Source organism: Nomascus leucogenys, chromosome 8, assembly GCF_006542625.1.
Source record: "Nomascus leucogenys isolate Asia chromosome 8, Asia_NLE_v1, whole genome shotgun sequence".
In the NCBI taxonomy this organism is placed as follows: Eukaryota; Metazoa; Chordata; class Mammalia; order Primates; family Hylobatidae; genus Nomascus; species Nomascus leucogenys.
Genome location: NC_044388.1, coordinates 43,027,090 through 43,045,489, shown reverse-complemented (window position 1 = coordinate 43,045,489; position 18,400 = coordinate 43,027,090). Strand labels below are relative to the sequence as shown.

Below are 18,400 nucleotides of genomic sequence, written 5' to 3'. Positions count from 1 at the left end.
GGAATATAAAATGGTGCAATCCCTTTGGAAAACCATTTGCCAGTTCCTCAAATTGATACATATAGGGTTACTCTATGACCAAGCAATTCCATTTCTAGGTATAGACCCAAGATAACTAAAAACATATTTCCACATAAAAACTTGTACACGAAGGTTGTAGCAGCATCATTTATAATAGACAAAAATGAAAGACAAACCAAATATCTATCAGTTGATGAAATTTGGTATATCCTGAGAACATGGAGAGGGTTGAAAACATTACATAGTGATAGAAGCCAGAAGCAAAAGGCCACATACTGTATGATTCCATACAAAATGTCTGGTTAGAAAAATCCTGAGAGATAAAAAAGTAGATTACAGGTTGCCAAGGGCTGAGGGGAGGGAGTAATGACATTTTAATTTCAAGGTTTCTATTCGGGGTGATGACAGTGTTCCAGAATTAGACAGTGATAATGGGTAAACTTTGTGAATATACTAAAAACCAACTGAATTGTACACTTTGAAGGGTGGATTTTATAGCACATGGCCAAACCACAACTATGTAACATTTAGCAATAACAATGTCTACTTCTCAATTTCAATCACAGGGATGAGGCTGACACAAGTAAAATGATGAAAGTTTGTGGTAAGTACTAACATGATCTTTATTTTACATTCCATTATCTCTGATCAACCTCATCCTGAAGTTCATGTATACATGATTATTATAGGCTAGGCGCAGGGGCTCACATCTGTAATCCCAGTGCTTTGAGAGGCCAATTTGGGAGGATAGCTTGAGGCTAGGGGTTTGAAACCAGCCTAGGCAACACAGCAAGACTCTGTCTCTACAAAAAAACAAAAGAATTAGCAAGGCATGGTGATGTGCACCTATAGTCCTAGCTACTCAGGAGGCTGAAGTGGAAGGATCTCTTGAGCCCAAGATTGGGAGACCAGCCTGGGTAACATGGCGAAACCCTAACTCTACAGAAAAAATTTTAAAAATTAGCTGGGCATAGTAATGTGCACCTGTAGTCCCAGCTACTCAGGAGGCTGAAGTGGGAAGATCACTTGAGGCCAGGAGGTCGAGGATGCAGTGAGCTGTCATCATGCCACCGTACTCCAGCCTGGGCTATAGAGCAACACCCTGTGTCAAAAAAACAAACAAAAGCCAGGGGCAGTGGCTCATGCCTGTAATCCCAGCACTTTGGGAGGCCAAGACGGGCGGATCACGAGGTCAGGAGATCGAGACCATCCTGGCTAACACAGTGAAACCCCGTCTCTACTAAAAATACAAAAAATTAGCTGGGCGTGGTGGCGGGCGCCTGTAGTCCCAGCTACTCGGGAGGCTGAGGCAGGAGAATGGCGTGAACCCGGGAGGCAGAGCTTGCAGTGAGCCGAGGTCGCGCCACTGCACTCCAGCCTGGGTGACAGAGCGAGACTCGGCCAAAAAAAAAAAAAAAAAAACCCCAGAAATATGGCTAGATAAAAAAATATAATGGAAATATGCAAATATGACAATTACTCCTTTGTTAGTACAACCATTTTGAAAAGTAATTTGGCGGTATCTAATAAAAATGTACACACCTGGCCGGGCATGGTGGCTCATGCCTGTAATCCCAGCACTTTGGGAGGCCAAGGCAGGCAGACCACGAGGTCAGGAGTTCGAGACCAGCCTGGCCAAAACAGTGAAACCCCATCTCTACTAAAAATACAAAAATTAGCCAGGCATGGTGGCAGGCACCTGTAATCCCAGCTACTCGGGAGGCTGAGGCAGGAAAATCATTTGAACCCGAGCAGTGGAGGTTGCAGTGAGCCAAGATCGCACTATTGCACTCCAGCCTGGGTGACAGGGTGAGACTCTATCTCAAAAAAAAAAAAATGTACACACCTAAACCCAACAATTCCATACCCTAGGGAAATTCTTATCTCATATTTATATAACAGAAAGATGAAAACCAACGATGAGCAAAAGAAGCAAGCTGCAGGAGTGTGTTTGTTAGTATGAAATCACACATCTCAAGTTTAAAAACATGTAAAATAAAAGTATATAAAGTTTATGGATACATAGGCAAGTGGTAAAGGCATAAAAACACAAATGGGATAATAAATATAACTTCAGGCCGGGCACGATGGCTCATGCTTGTAAACCCAGCACTTTGGGAGGCCAAGGTGGGTGGATCACTTGAGGTCAGGAGTTTGAAACCAGCCTGGGCAACACGGTGAAACCCTATCTCTACTAAAAATCCAAAAACTGGCCGGGTGTGGTGGCTCCTGCCTATAATCCCAGCACTTTGAAAGGCCAAGGCAGGCAGATCACGAGGTCAAGCGAACAAGACCACACTGGCCAACATGGTGAAACCCCATCTCTACTAAAAATACAAAAATTAGTTAGGCGTGGTGGCACATGCCTGTAGTCCCAGCTACTTGGGAGGCTGAGGCAGGAGAATCACTTGAACCCAGGAGGCGGAGGTTGCAGTGAACAAAGATCACGCCAGTGCACTCCAGCCTGGCGACAGAGCAAGACTCCATCTCAAAAAAAAAAAAACAAAAAATTAGCTGGGTATGGTGGCGCGTGCCTGTAGTCCCAGCTACTCTGGAGGCTGAGGCAGGAGAATCACTTGAACCTGTGAGGAGGAGGGTGCAGTGAGCTGAGATCACACCACTGCACTCCAGCCTGGGCAACAGAAAATGACCCTGTTTCAAATAAATAAATAAATAAAATTTCAGTAAATGAAGTGTCATTGGGCTTCAATTATATTTGGTTTACTTCTTTCTTAAAAATCTGAAACAAATGTGGCAAACAGAAATTGACAAATCTGCATGCTAGATTTTTGTGGGGTTTTTTTGTTTTTTGTTTTGAGATGGAGTCTCACTCGTCGCCCAGGCTGGAGTGTAATGGTGTGATCTCAGCTCACTGCAACCTCCGTCTCCGGGATTCAGGCGATTCTCCTGCCTCAGCTTCCCGAGTAGCTGGGAGTACAGGCGCCCACCACCACACCCAGCTAATTTTTGTATTTTCAGTAGAGATGGAGTTTCACCATGTTGGCCAGGCTGGTCTTGAACTCCTGACCTCAGGTGATCTGCCATCTTGGTCTCCCAAAGTGCTGGGATTACAGCTGTGAGCCACTGCACCTGGCCCTGTATGCTAGATTTAAAATGTATATATTTTCTGTACTTTTTTAAGTTTAAAATATTTTAAATGTCTGTAATAAGTCAAATTTTCAAAAATAAGTATATTTTATGTTTGTTGTTTCTGGATCCTGAAAAATAATTATGCCTCAAGCTATAGGTATATTTGCCTAGATATTTCCTTATCTCTGAGCTAAAAACATTAAGATGATGGAACCCATTAAAGCAAAGAAAAAAAACACACACTCATCACTGCTCTGAAATCTGCACAGGTTTTGAAAATAAATCTATTCATTAAGAAAAAGTTCAGAAAGTCTCTGTTTTTAAACCATACCTGGCTTTGCAATTCTGGTCTTACAGGATATGTACTTGGGTAAGGAGCCCTAGATCTCACAGTAGAATTCCAATAGTTAGAATTGTAGCTAGGATATGGTGGCTGCTCCTAAGAAAAAAAGAAAAATAAATTCACTCTTAATAACATTCATACATCATTTTAAGATAGATTGATAGAGGCAGGTTATAAGGATTAAAAAAAAAAAAAGCAACAGACAAAAAGCAATAAGCTGGGCACAGTGGCACACGCTTCTTGTCCCGCTACTGCAGAGGCTGAGGTGGGTGGATCGCTTGAGCTCAGGTGATTGAGTCTAGTATGGTCAACAGAGACCCCGTCTCTTAAAAACAAAAAATAAAAGAAAAAAGGCAATAGGACCCCACTATAAAACTACTAATTATTCAGTACATGGTAAATCAAATGCTCTAGGACAAAACAATTATTAGCTAGTAAAAAGCTGTTCTTATCCGTTTCGCCAATGCCACCACACCAAATGCTATATAAAGGAATTCTACTACATCAAGATGATTAGCAAAATCAGAGACATTAGATCACCTCTATCCTTCTCCAATAACTAATCCTCATGACTACTAATTTAATTAGTGCAACAAAATGGTTCTTTACTACTGTTATATTTCCAATAACTTTGGAACACAAAGACATTACTACTAGAGTTTAGCTCAAGCACATACAACTTCAATCTCCAACTTCTTTGCCTTGACACACCCTAGTTTTTCACATTCTACTCTGTGCTATGGCTAAGCTTTCCGCTGGCAGCCTCAGTGTCAGGCATCGATGCAGAACGTTTACCAATCCAAAGAGAAAAATCTAGCTACGACAATAATTTCATCAGCCTTTCTCTCCAACTCAGAAAGTTAATGCAATGATTTGCAATAAGCCAATAAACTTTGATAAAAGACTAAATAGACTCAAAACTTCTCAGAGCACCTATTATCTGGTTTATTATATACATTTATTATCCTATGAGTTATTTTGCTTTCAACTATATAGATTTAGGGTTTTGTTTTTTTTTTTTTGAGACAGAGTTTTGCTCTTGTTGCCCAGGCTGGAGTGCAATGGCACGATCTCGGCTCACTGCAACCTCTGCCTCCCAGGTTCAAGCAATTCTGCCTCAGCCTCCCAAGTAGCTGGGATTACAGGCACCTGCCACCACGCCCAGCTAATTTTTTGTACTTTTAGTAGAGATGGGGTTTCACTATGTTGGCCAGGCTGGTCTTGAACTCCTGACCTCAGGAGATCCACCTGCCTTGGCCTCCCAAAGTGCTGGAATTACAGGCATGAGCCACTGTGCCCGGCCCAAGTATAGTTTTAAGCTTGAACAGGACCTTTGACATTTTTTCTAAAACTTTGAATATGATTTCACAAAGAAATTCATTGGCAGCTGAAATAACAGAGATTATCACTATTAGCTTCACTGCACTACTTGTCCATTTCATAATACTTTGTTTTCAGTAATACTTTGAATTTTTTTCAGTAATCATAATTATCAGCACTGTTGGTACTGTTATGCGGGTATTATAGTTGCAAATGAATACTTACATTGGTATTGTTGGGAATCAGTATTTTCACAATGGGAGATAGGAGACACAGATTTAAGACTAATGAAACTTAAAACCTTATAATCCTTAATTTGAATTGTAAATATCAGTATGAATTCAAACTGTATTTTATCTTATTAAGAAAACCACCAACTTGGCCAGGCACAGTGGCTCACGCCTATAATCCCACCATTTTGGGAGGCCTGATGTGGGTGGATCACCTGAGGTCAGGAGTTCGAGACCAGCCTGGCCAACATGATGAAACCCCGTCTCTACTAAAAATACAAAAATTAGCTGGGTGTGGTGGTGGGTGCCTGTAATCTCAGCTACTCAGGAAGCTGAGGCATGAGAATAGCTTGAACCCAGGAGGCGGAAGTTGCAGTGAGCTGAGATCACGCCACTGCACTCCAGCCTAGGCCGCAGAGCAGAGACTCTGTCTCAAAAAAAAAAAAAAAAACCCACCAACTTGGGCTGGGCGCAGTGGCTCAATCTGTAATCCAGCACTTTGGGTAGCTGAGGCAAGGGATTGCTTGAGGCCAGAGACCAGGAGTTCAAGACCAGCCTGGAAAATAATGAGACTCAGTCTCTACACACACACAAAAAATGTCAGGTGGGCATAATGATGGGTGCCTATAGTCCCAGCTACTCAGGAGGCTGAGAGGTGAGAGGCAGAGGTGAAGTCCAGGAATTCAAGGTTATGGTGAGTTATGATCTTTGACTGTGCTACTGCACTCCAGCCTGGGCAACAGAGTAAGACCCCATCTTTAAAAAGAAAAAACCTACCAACTTGATAACCACACACAGAATATAATTCAAATAATTCTTGAACAGTTTTCTGCATGGACATCCTTAGTGGTACCTTTCTAAAAGCAAAAGAAATTTTAAAATATCTTAAACTCTTCATATAATGTTATTAGTACTGATATTACTATCTTAATTTTTAAACTATTTTGTATGTATTGTAGAATAGAATAAATACATACAGTAGTGTGACTGGGAACCGATATTGTCACGAGGACAAGGAAAGATAAAATATGGAATGGGGCAAGATGAGGAAGAACTGGGGGATAGTGAATGTGGTGGTGTGAACACAAACTCACATAAGTAAAAAACATAATTTGGCTGGGTGCAGCGGCTCACACCTGTAATCCCAGCACTTTGGGAGGCCAAGGCAGGTGGATCACGAGGTCAGGAGATCGAGACCATCCTAACTAACACAGTGAAACCCCATCTCTACTAAAAATACAAAAAATTAGCCGAGTGTGGCGGTGGGCGCCTGTAGTCCCAGCTACTTGGGAGGCTGAGGCAGGAGAATGACGTGAACCTGGGAGGTGGAGCTTGCAGTGAGCCTAGATCGCGTCACTGCACTCTAGCCTGGGCAACAGAGGGAGACTCCGTCTCAAAAAAAAACAAACAACAAAAAAATGTAATTTAACCTTTTATGCAAAACAAACAAATACGGCTAAAAGTGACAGTGTGCCAGTCCACACAAAGGATTTAGGAGTCACTGCAAATTCTAGCAACCCTCTTGTGTTCCCATGCCCTCCACAAGACCTATATTATCTTACATGGGAGCTGTGTTTTCAACTGAAGTCTCAGGATGAGAAGACACACAGGTAGACCTGAATTAAACCTGGGGCCTAGAGAAGAACCACTAGAGTGGACTCACAGAACCTGAGCAAGAAATAAATGTTTATCATTATAAGCTACTAAAATTCTGGAATTGTTGTTTCAGTATAGGAAAAGTCAATTAATGCAATAACTAACAATCAAGTTGGTAACATAACCATACAGAAAAAAGAATTACTTCAAATGACTTTTAGCTCACATTATTTTGACTGTACGTCCTCAGTGGAATTTATTCTCTAAGGACAAGCTAAACTGCAAAGAAACCTAAACTGCATCCATTAGTTGTTACTCATAAAACTGGTATTCTTATTTTCGAGTTTTACTCACTACCATCCAATTCACCTATTTAAAGTACACAATTCAGGCCTGGCATGGTGGCTCATGCCTGTAATCCCAGCACTTTGGGAGGCCGAGGTGGGTGGGTCACTTGAGGTCAGGAGTTCAAGACCGACCTGGCCCACATGGCGAAACCTCATCTCTAGTAAAATACAAAAATTAGCTGGGTGTGGTGGTGGGCACCTGTAATCCCAGCTACTCAGGAGGCTGAGACATGAGAATTGCTTGAACCCAGGAGGCAGAGGTTGTAGTGAACTGAGATTGCACCACTGCACTCCAGCCTGGGCAACAACAAAAAAAAATTAGCCGGGCATGGTGGCACATGCCGGTAATCCTAGCTACTTGGGAGGCTGAGGCAGGAAAATTGCTTGAACCTGGGAGGCAGAGGTTGTAGTGAGCCAAGATTGTGCCACTGCACTCCAGCCTGGCTGACAGAGCAAGGCTCCATCTCAAAAATAAATAAATAAATAAAAAGTAAATAAAGTCTAATTGGTCTGCTATTAATGTTAGCCACTCCAGCTTTCTCATAGTTGCCGTTTGCTTATTTCTTTTATATATATATATAGTACACATGTATATATATATATGTATTTATATGTGTACATATGTAATTTTTAATTAATAAAAGTAGTACATATTTTTGGGATACATGTGATATTCTGATAAATGTATATAAAGTGTAATGATCAAAACAGGGTAACTGGCATATCTGACACCTCAAACATTTATCTTTTATTGCATTATATTTCTTTTTCCATCCATTTACTCTCAAATTATTTGTATCTTTAAACCTTAAGTGTGCCACCTTTAGACACCATATAATTGGATCTTGTTTTTTTTTAAATCCAGTCTGTCTTCTGACTAGATTGTTTAATCCATGCACATTTAATGTTATTGATATAGCTGGATTTACATGTTTCATTTTTACTTTTTGTCATCTACTTTTACTTTTTGTTTTTTATATGTCTCATGTGTTTCTGTCCTTTATTCCACCTTTACCGCTTTCTTTTGCATTAAGTGAATATTTTCAAATGCAGCATTATAACTTAATGATCATACATTTTTTTTTTCTTTAGAGGTTACTCTTGGGCTAACAATATACTTCTTTTACTTCTTTTTTTTTTTTTTTTGAGACGGAGTCTCACTCTGTCACCCAGGCTGGAGTGCAGTGGCATGATCTGGGCTCACTGCAAGCTCCGCCTCCCAGGTTCATGCCATTCTTCTGCCTCAGCCTCCCAAGTAGCTGGGACTACAGGTGCCTGCCACCATGCCCGGCTAATTTTTTTTTGTTTTTTGTATTTTTAGTACAGACGAGGTTTCACCATGTTAGCCAGGATGGTCTCGATCTCCTGACCTTGTGATCCGCCCACCTCGGCCTCCCAAAGTGCTGGGATTACAGGCGTGAGCCACAGCACCCAGCCGGGCTAACAATATGCTTCTCATCAGAATCAGCTTCTGATTTATACCAACTTAATTCCAGTGAGATACAGGAATGTTATTCCTATATAAGTCTGTTCCTTTTCCCCGTTTTCGTGATTTTATTGTTATCCACATTATGTCTACAAATGTTACAAACTCAACATTATATTGTTATACTTATTACTTTCTATAATGTCTTTTAAAGAATCTGAGAGAAGAAAAGAGCATATTTGTATCTTTTGTTATATTAACCTTGTTATTAATCATTTCTGATATGCTGGTGTGTTCAATGGTTTCTGACATTTCTCCCACACGTCAGCCTTTTTTCTCTCCTTCATATTGCATAATATGTATTGATCTATCTTCAAATTCATGAATTCTTTCTTCTGTCAGTTCTAGCCTATTGAACTCCTCTAGTTAATTTTTCATTTTGGTTACTGTACTTTTCAACTCCAGGATTTCTATTTGGTTCTTTTTTAATATATAATTGCTATCTCTTTATTGATATTCCCTATTTGACATGACATTATCATACACCTTTCTTTGCTTCTTTAATAATAGTTTTTTAGTTATTTGAACATATATAATGGCTACTTCGAAGTCTTTGTCTATTAAATGTGACATCTGGTCACTTTCACAATCAGTTTCTGTTATCTGCTTTTTTTCCAGTGTATGGGTCATACTTTTCTGTGTCTTTGCATAGCTCATAATTTTTTGTTGGAAACTAGACATTTTAGCAACTCTCAGTACTACTGGTCCCACCTTTTCCACCTTCAGCTTGTTATTGTCATTTGCTCGTTTGTTTAGTAACTAGCTGGATTATTTTTGTAAAGTCTGTTTGCCCTCAAACTTCAAGTATGAAGTATGTGATATTGCTCATTAGAAGGCACAGCCTTGGGTATGCCCACAGTCATCCTGGATGACAAAGATTTTTGTAAGACTTTCTTTGAGTGTACCTTTCCTTGACCACATCTAGTTGTTAAAGCGTCACTAATTTCCAGCTGATTGCTCTACTGGTTTTAATAACACCCTGGGGCATAAACTGCTCCACAGACTGAGTAGATCAAATTTGGGTCCCTCTAAAGGGACAGTTAGTTCCCAAGGTCAGTGTTTGAGAGTTGTTCTGATACCAAAGGGCTCCTCCTAGCTTCTTCTTTTCCTGGTTCTCTCCAGCAAACTAGCTGGCCTATAGTTTATCCTACATCTCCAGTGAATTTAACCAGTCTCTTCCCTATTGCTTTGCACAACAACCTCCGCAGTTTTTTTGAGTTTCTCCACACTCCTGAGCTTCTCCATACTTTGTTCCTTTAGGAAAAGATTAGGAGCTACCTGTTTTACAGCCTACTTCTGCTTCCAGATAAAACATCTGAGCTACTCTCTACAGCTAGAGTGGGGACAATGGTGTGTTTATCTGAATGGCATCCCTGCTTTACGAAGTGGAGTACCCAGGGGGAAGGGAGGCTATAGACTTAGGTCTTCTCGGCTTGAAAAGCAAGGGGAAAGGTGATCAGAGCCCCAGTATTTTCAGCAGTGCCTTGCCCAAGGTCAAGTCTCCATCCCAGGAGTAGGGACTGGGTGAAAGAAAGGAACCACCACCACTCAGCCACAATTACCTAGAATTTTGCTTCAGTGACAGGCATCTGGGGCAAAATGAGAAATGTTGGTACACTACTCCTCCTCCTAGGATGAAAACCTTCTGACTGAGGCAATGAGGTGGAATACATGGAGCTGGAGCCCTGTGTTCTTGGCTACACCCTCTAGAGTGAAGTTTCTATCTCACTAGCTGCAAAAAAGGAGGGATGGAGGAGGTTTTAGTTCAAATATCACAGACCCAATGTTCTTACTGAGTTTTGTAGATTTTCTTGAACAAATGTTTCTTCATGGCCAGGCGCAGTGGCTCATGCCTATAATCCCAGAACTCTGGGAGGCCAAGGCAGGTGGATCACGAGGTCAGGAGTTCAAGACCAACCTGACCAACATGGTGAAACCTTGTCTCTACTAAAAATACAAAAATTAGCTGGGTGTGGTGACACACACCTGTAACCCCAGCCACTCAGGAGGCTGAGGCAAGAGAATCGCTTGAACCCAGGAGGTGGAGGTTGCAGTAAGCCGAGATCGCCAAGATGGCGCCATTGCACTCCAGCCTGGGTGACAGAGCGAGACTGTCTAAAAAAAAAAAAAAAAGGTATTTCTTCATTTGCTATACTCCCTAGGACCATTTCCAGAAACTGTAATTTGTTGTTTTTTAAAATTAATGTTCACCAGTTTCACTGGGGACTAGGTCCACAGAATTCTTGATGCTGTCATGCCAGAACTGGAACCTGGCATTATTTGGAACTTATTTTATACATTATTGTTAGATTGTGCAAATACTTGTAATTAAGTTAGGAATCAAGATTTTTTCATATAAAATATACAAAGAAGTTAAAATTCCTATAATGTTAAATTTGAATTAATATAAGTATGAACTCATTTACTTTTCTATTTTAAAATACTTATTTTATAATTCTGCCCTTTGGAAAGGTCTAGACACAATGACAACATAATAACAATTGGTATATATGCCAGGCACCCAACTGTAATTTCTGTACCAAGTATTAAGGTATTGCCCCTTGCCCCTCAGGTCCAAACACAGCATTCTTTTTTTGTTTTTTTTTTGAGACAGAGTCTCACTCTTGTTGCCCAGGCTGGAGTGCAGTGGTGCGATCTCGGCTCAGTGCAATCTCTGCCTCCCAGGTTCAAACCATTCTCTTGCCTCAGCCTCCCGAGTAGCTGGGATTACAGGCATGCGCCACAATGCCCAGCTAATTTTTGTATTTTTAGTAGAGACAGGGTTTCACCATGTTGGCTAGGATGGTCTCGATCTCCTGACCTCATGATCCGCCCACCTCAGCCTCCCAAAGTGCTGGGATTACAGGCGTGAGCCACTGCGCCCGGCCGCAAGCACAGCATTCTATACTTGGCTCTGTGATGCAAGGCTGGAAGTCTACAAACATTTCTCCCTCCCAGCTTGCTTGCTTTCTGGTTCTGCCAACACACTATGCTAGGCTAGAGGAGGAGACAGTGGACTTGCTTCTTCCTGTCTGCTGTTTCTGTCAGTGTCAACCCCGCAATGCCATTCAACCTGTATGCAGCAGTCAGTTAACAACACTCTCCAACCCAAACGTCCTCAGAGGTACCTGCACCAGGTAGGAGGCGCCACCTCCTGGCCACTCTTCCAAGTTTCCAGGTTCTTTTTATATTTTTATTTTATTTTAATTTAATTTAATTTAATTTATTTGAGACAGGGTCTCACTCCACCACCCAGGCTGCAGTGCAGTGGCACAATCACAGCTGACCACACCCTCGGCCTCCTGGGCTCAGGTGATCCTCCCACCTCAGCCTCCTGAGTAGCTAGGAATACAGGGGCCCACCACCATGCCTGGCTAATTTTTGTATTTTTTGTAGAGACAGGATTTTGCCATGTTGCCCAGGCTGGTCTTGAACTCTGGGCTCAAGCAATCCACCTGCCTCAGCCTCCCAAAGTGCTAGGATTACAAGCGTGAGCCACTGCGCCCAGCCATTCTTCCAAGTTTTCTGGCTCTAATCACCCCAACCTCTTCCCTTTATTCCCCAGCCCTAGGAATTGTAGCTGCTTCCTCCACTTACTATTTTCTGTTACTTCTGTGTTCTCTTTTTCCCTTTTCAGAACTCCAATAACCTGTTTAGCTAATTTCCTAAATCAAATTCTAACTAGTGTGGTTCCTGTTTTCCTGCTCAGATCCTGACTTAACGGTTTCTAAATGTAATTCTCCAATTGGGAGAAAAATACAACCAAGTTCTTAAGGAATGGCTGATTATGTGTCTCGGGACAAAATATATACAAAGCCTGAGACATCAAGGAAGCTATCAAAAATCAATGGGTCATGCCAGACACGGTAGCTCACGCCTGTAATCCCAGCACTTAGGGAGGCAGAGGCGGGAGGATAGCTTGAGCCCAGGAGTTTGAGACCTCCCTGGGGAATATAGTGAGACCCTGTTCTCCACAAAAAGAAAAAAGAAAAAGAAAAAGAAAAAATCAATGGGTTATGTCCAAAGGAATCAGAAGCCAAGAAAAAGGGACTCCCATTGACATAATACGGTATCATTTAAGCATCAAAAAGAATGACTGCTATCTGCTGCTAAGGTTTCCAGTACAGATACAAGGAAAAAAGTGTCCTTATGCTTTCCATCTGTCTGACTGTGGCAGCTGAGATTAAATAGAAGAATACAGGGAAACTGGAATAACCTTGAAAACAGTGAAGAGCCTGTTTTACTCCGAGGAACCTAACTTTTGAGTCGGCAGGAGAAGTTTTGGGAAATAGCCCTTACCACCCTTACCTGGTTGATTACACTTGCAAAAGCTTAAAGGTGGCCAGGCACAGTGGCTCACGCCTGTAATCCCAGAACTGTGGGAGGCCGAGGCAGGCGGATCACAAGGTCAGGAAATCGACCATCCTGGCTAACATGGGGAAACCCCATCTCTACTAAAAATACAAAAAAAAAAATTAGCCAGGCGTGCTGGCAGACGCCTGTGGTCCCAGCTACTCGGGAGGCTGAAGTGGGAGAATGGCATGAACCCGGGAGGCGGAGCTTGCAGTGAGCCGAGATTGCGCCACTGCACTCCAGCCTGGGCGACAGAGCAAGACTCCGTCTCAAAAAAAAAAAAAAAGATGGGTCGGTACGTATAGCTCAGTTGTGGTGGTGGTGGTTACATAATTGTATGCATTTATCAAAACTCACAGAACTATGCCCTAAAGACAGTGAAATTTACTTTATGTAAATTATGCCATAATTTTTAATGAAAAAAAGAATGTCCTCAATGAAGCACTAAAAAGTATAATTTTATTGTCTTAATGAAAAAAATGTCTTTGTCTTTTTTTTCCTCCTTTTGGACAAAATGGGACAAATCTAAAAATATCCCTAGTAACAGTGAAAGTCTGTAGCTCATGGCCCTCCCAACATGACACTAATTCTATGAAATAGCATTTGGTTTCACAGGAAACTGGCTGAAGCTGAACTCTATTCTATAAACTAAGTTACCAATTTTATCATGTGACTAACTCTTTCCAAACTTTTTATTTGTTGAATGAAATACAAACTAAAACAAAGGCAATAAAATGTTTTCACAAGCCACAATAATGTGAATTAAAGTTCTATGCCAAAGAAAATTTGATCAAAATTATGCAAGATAACTAATTTATTTCTTCTCTTTTGAGAAATAAATAATCCCAGCTGAAGACTGGAGTCAATTCCTTTAAAGTGGATATGTGATTACATTTTCCAAAATGACTTACCAACATTTCCCCCAAACTGAAACCCCAGCCCAAGCAAATCTAACAGCAGAGGAATCAGTAGCACTCGTGCTACATAAATTCCATTTACAGATTTGCTTATATTTTTCATAATTAGACAAAAATTATTTGTAAAGTACATGATAAATTATTTGTATAGCTATATAGTTCATAATCACTAATAAATCACCTTATGCTGCTATACTGACCATCATAACTTAACTTTTCAAACTCATTTGGATCTCTTCCAAATGCTTCTCTGTGTTGTCCCTCTTGCCCTAGCATCTGGTTCAAACATTTACCACATAAATTTCACAGAGCATCCCATTCTACTTCCCTTACTGTCAGATGACCTAGCCTCCTACTCCACCACGAAAGGAGACCAATAGCTGTCAATGCCCCTCTGCTCCAACTCCAAACTTGTTACTTTTCTCCCTTTAGTTCAAAAGAGGTTTCTCAACTCTCTTTTCCCTTACTTCCTTTTTTTTTTTTTTTTGAGACAGTCTCGCTAGGTAGCCCAGGCTGGAGTGCGGTGGCATGATCTCGGCTCACTGCGACCGCCGCCTCCCTGGTTTGAGCAATTCCCAGAGTAGCTGCAATTACAGGCACCCACCACCACGCCCGGCTAATTTTTGTTTTTTGTTTTCTGTTTTCTGGGACAAGGTCTTGCTCTGTTGCCCAGGCTGGAGTGCAGTGCTGTGATCTCGGCTCACTACAACCTCCATCTCCCCAGGTTCAAGTGGTTCTCCTGCCTCAGCCTCCCAAGTAGCTGGGATTACAGGTGTGAGCCACCACACTCGGCTAGTTTTTGTATTTTTAGTAGAGACGGGGTTTCACCACGTTGGCCAGGCTGGTCTCAAACTCCTGACCTCAGGTGATCCGCCCGCCTCAGCCTCCCAAAGTGCTGGGATTACAGGCGTGAGACACCGTGCCCAGCCTAAAGTTTTACTCTAAAGAAACAGAGGGAGTGGCCAGGTACCAAAAATACAAACGTAGCCAGGCATGGCGAGGGGTGCCTGTAATCCCAGCTACTTGGGAGCCTGAGGCAGGAGAATCGCTTCAACCTGGGAGATGGAGGTTGCAGTGAGCCAAGTTGACGCCACTGCACTCCAGCCTGGGCAAAAAGAGCAAAACTCCATCTCAAAAAAAGGAAATTTTTTTAAAAAAAGGCCGGGCGCCGTGGCTCACGCCTGTAATCCCAGCACTTTGGGAGGCTGAGGCGGGAGGATCACAAGGTCAGGAGATCAATACCATCCTGACTAACACGGTGAAACCCTGTCTCTACTAAAAATACAAAAAAATTGGCCGGGCGTGGTGGCGGGCGCCTGTAATCCCAGCTACTCGGGAGGCTGAGGCAGGAGAATGGCGTGAACCCAGGAGGCAGAGCTTGCAGTGAGCCAAGATCAGGCCACTGCGCTCCAGCCTGGGCAACAGAGCGAGACTCCATCTCAAAAAAAAAAAAAAAAAAATAGAGAGTGATAGATTTCTAATTTTTTCCCTGCCATACTTAAATGTGTTAATATAGTCAAGTCTGTGTTGTAGTTCAGTACATCATCTAAATATAATCAGTTCTATAGAGCAATGCTTCTCAAATATTAATGTGCATATGAATCACCTGGGGATCTTAATAAATTGCAGCAGTAAGTCTGGAAGAGGAGAGATTTCGCATTTCTATCAACCTCACAAGTGACACCAAGGCTTCTAGTCCATGGAACACACTTTCTGAGTAGCAAGGTTATAAAAGGTTCCTATACTGTTTGTTTTTTTAATTTGACAGATTTAATACTATAAAAATGCAAAACATAAAAAAAGTCAAAAGAACAAATCTGGAAAAAACACTGCAACATCTGTGACAACATGCATATCCTTTTTTTTTTTTTTTGAGACGGAGTCTTGCTTTGCTGCCCAGGCTGGGGTGCAGTGGCATGATCTTGGCTCACTGCAAGCTCTGCCTTCCGGGTTCAAATGATCCTCCTGCCTCAGCCCCCCTAGTAGCTGGGATTACAAGCATGCGCCACCATGCCTGGCTAATTTTTGTGTTTTTAGTGGGGGCGGGGTTTCGCCATGTTGACCAGGCTGGTCTCGAACTCCTGACCTCAGGTGATCCACCTGCCTCAGCCTCCCAAAGTGCTGGGTTTACAGGCGTGAGCCACCACGCCCGGCCAACATACATATCTTTGGTATGAGTTTTCTATTGCTACAGAAAAATTACCATCCTATACTTTTAAAGTTTCAGAATCATCAATCTGAAAGATAGTACAAACTCTTACAATGGTTTACAAATACCCATTACACATTTCCACCTTTATCTCCAACTACTTCAGCACCATCACCCACCCTATGGGCACTCAAACCACACCTGACAACTCCTTACACACTGCTGAAATCTTAACTTCTTTAGTCTACCCAACCCTCCCTAACTGTATCCCAGAAAACAGACTTTGGTTTTGATAATACAGCAGGCCCAGCAAAAGTCAGTCATCAGTTTAGAGGTCCTCTCCCCTTTCCGCACTTCAACTGATTTTTGGTCTAATTTGGCCAAGCATTTCACCATTCTATAGTCCCATGACCTACGTATGAGAAAATCTGGATCTTTCTTTTTTTTTTTTTTTTTTCTGTATATGGTAGTGTTTAATATTTTTTTTATTTTTATACTTTAGGGTTTTAGGGTACATGTGCACAATGTGCAGGTTTGTTACATATGTATCCATGTGCCATGTTGATTTCCTGCACCCATTAACTCGTCATTTAGCATTAGGTGTATCTCCTAATGCTGTCCCTCCCCCCTCCCCCCACCCCACAACAGTCCCCGGAGTGTGATGTTCCCCTTCCTGTGTGGAGTTTCGCTCTTGTCTCCCAGGCTAGAGTGGAATGGTGTGATCTTGGCTCACTGCAACCTCCGCCTCCTGGGTTCAAGCGATTCTCCTGCCTCAGCCTCTCGAATAGCTGGGATTACAGGCGCCCACCACCATGCCCGGCTAATTTTTGTATTTTTAGTAGAGACGGGGTTTTGCCATGTGGGCCAAGCTGGTCTCAAACTCCTGACCTCAGGTGATCTGCCTTCCTTGGCCTCCCAAAGTGCTGGGATTACAGGCGTGTCACCACGCCCAGCTGGATCTTTCTTTAATTTATAATTAATCTTGGCCGGGCACTGTGGCTCACATCTGTAATCCCAGCACTTTTGGAGGCCGAGGCAGGAGGATACCCTGAGATCAGGAGTTCAAGACCAACCTGGCCCACATGCCAAAACCCCATCTCTACTTAAAATACAAAATTTAGCCGGGCGTGGTGGCAGGCGCCTGTAATTCCAGCTACTAGGAAGGCTGAAGCAGGAGACTTTGACCCCGGGAGGTGGAGGTTGCAGTGAGCTGAGATTGTGCCACTGCACTCCAGCCTGGGCAACAGAGCAAGACTGCGTCCCAAAAATAAAAAACAAAAATAAAAAATAATTTATCACTGCTACATGTTTTTCTCATACAACTGTTTACACTGATATAATCAACATACTATAAACTCTACCCTTTTAAAATGTACAATTCAGCAGTTTTTAGTATATTCAGAGTTGTACAACCATCACCACTGATTTTAGAACATTTCTTATTTTTTGTTTTTTATTTTTATTTATTTTTTTTTTTTAGAGACAAGGTCTCACTATGTTGCCCAGGCTGGTCTCAAACTCCTGGACTCAAGCAATCCTCCAGCCTCGGCAACTCAAAGTGCTGAGATTACAAGTGTGAGCCATCTCACCAGGCCCTGATTTTAGAACATTTCATCATCCCAAAAAGAATATTCTCACCTACACCGCCAGTCCCCCAACCTCTGGCAACCATTAAGCTTTCTGTCTCTAGATTTACCTACTCTGGCCATTTCATATAAATGGAATCACACAATATGCAGTCTTTCTGACTGACTTAGCTCACGTAGTGTGATGTTTTCAAGGTTCATTCATATTGTAGCACGCGTCAGTAGTTCATTCCTATGGCCAAATAATATTCCATTGTATGAATATATTAACACCGTATTTTGTTTATCAATGCATCAGTCGTTACGTCCTTACAACATTCCTGTATTCGAATAAAGAACCAGGGCTCCGAGAGGTTCACTCACTTTATAACTCAAATAATAAAATGACATTTGGGGCCGAGCGCAGTGGCTCACGCCTGTAATCCCAACACTTCGGGAGGCCGAGGGGCAGGGAAAAGGGGGATCACTTGAGGTCAGGAGTTCAAGAACATCCTGGCCAACATGGCGAAACCCCGTCTCTACTAAAAATACAAAAATTAGCCGGGTGTGGTGGCCGGCGCCTGTAATCCTAGCTACTCGGGAGGCTGAGGCAGGAGAATCGCTTAAACACGGGAGGCGGAGGTTGCAGTGAGCCGAGATGGCACCACTGCACTCTAGCCTGGGCAACAGAGCGAGACTCCATATCAAAAAAAAAAAAAAAAAAAAAGACATTTCTACTTTTTGGCGATTATGAATAATGATGCTATGAACATGGGCGGACAAGCTTTATATGAACATATGTTTTCAGTTTTCTTGGGTATATAGCCAGGAGTGGGCTTGCTGGGTCATATACTAATTCTAATGCTTAATGTTCTGAGGAACTACCAAACTATTTTCCACCATTTTACATCCCCACCAGCAATGTACGAGAATTTCACTATTACATTTTCAACAAATGAGGATAATTCTTGAACGAATAGAGA

At 42.2% G+C, this 18,400-nt stretch overlaps 1 protein-coding gene across 2 annotated transcripts in view; it reads right to left on the bottom strand.

The window, feature by feature from the left end:
- BAG4 (BCL2 associated athanogene 4) overlaps positions 1-18,400 on the bottom strand; it is a 36,700-nt gene that overhangs the window by 16,984 nt on the left and 1,316 nt on the right. Inside the window, exon 2 of one of the 2 annotated variants that reach the window (XM_003269579.2) lies at positions 3,443-3,550. The exons of the other annotated variant lie outside the window; for it this stretch is intronic. Within the exon in view, the coding sequence (XP_003269627.1) occupies positions 3,443-3,550 (108 nt within the window). The remainder of the gene's footprint in view (positions 1-3,442; positions 3,551-18,400) is intronic. 2 annotated transcript variants of the gene reach the window in all.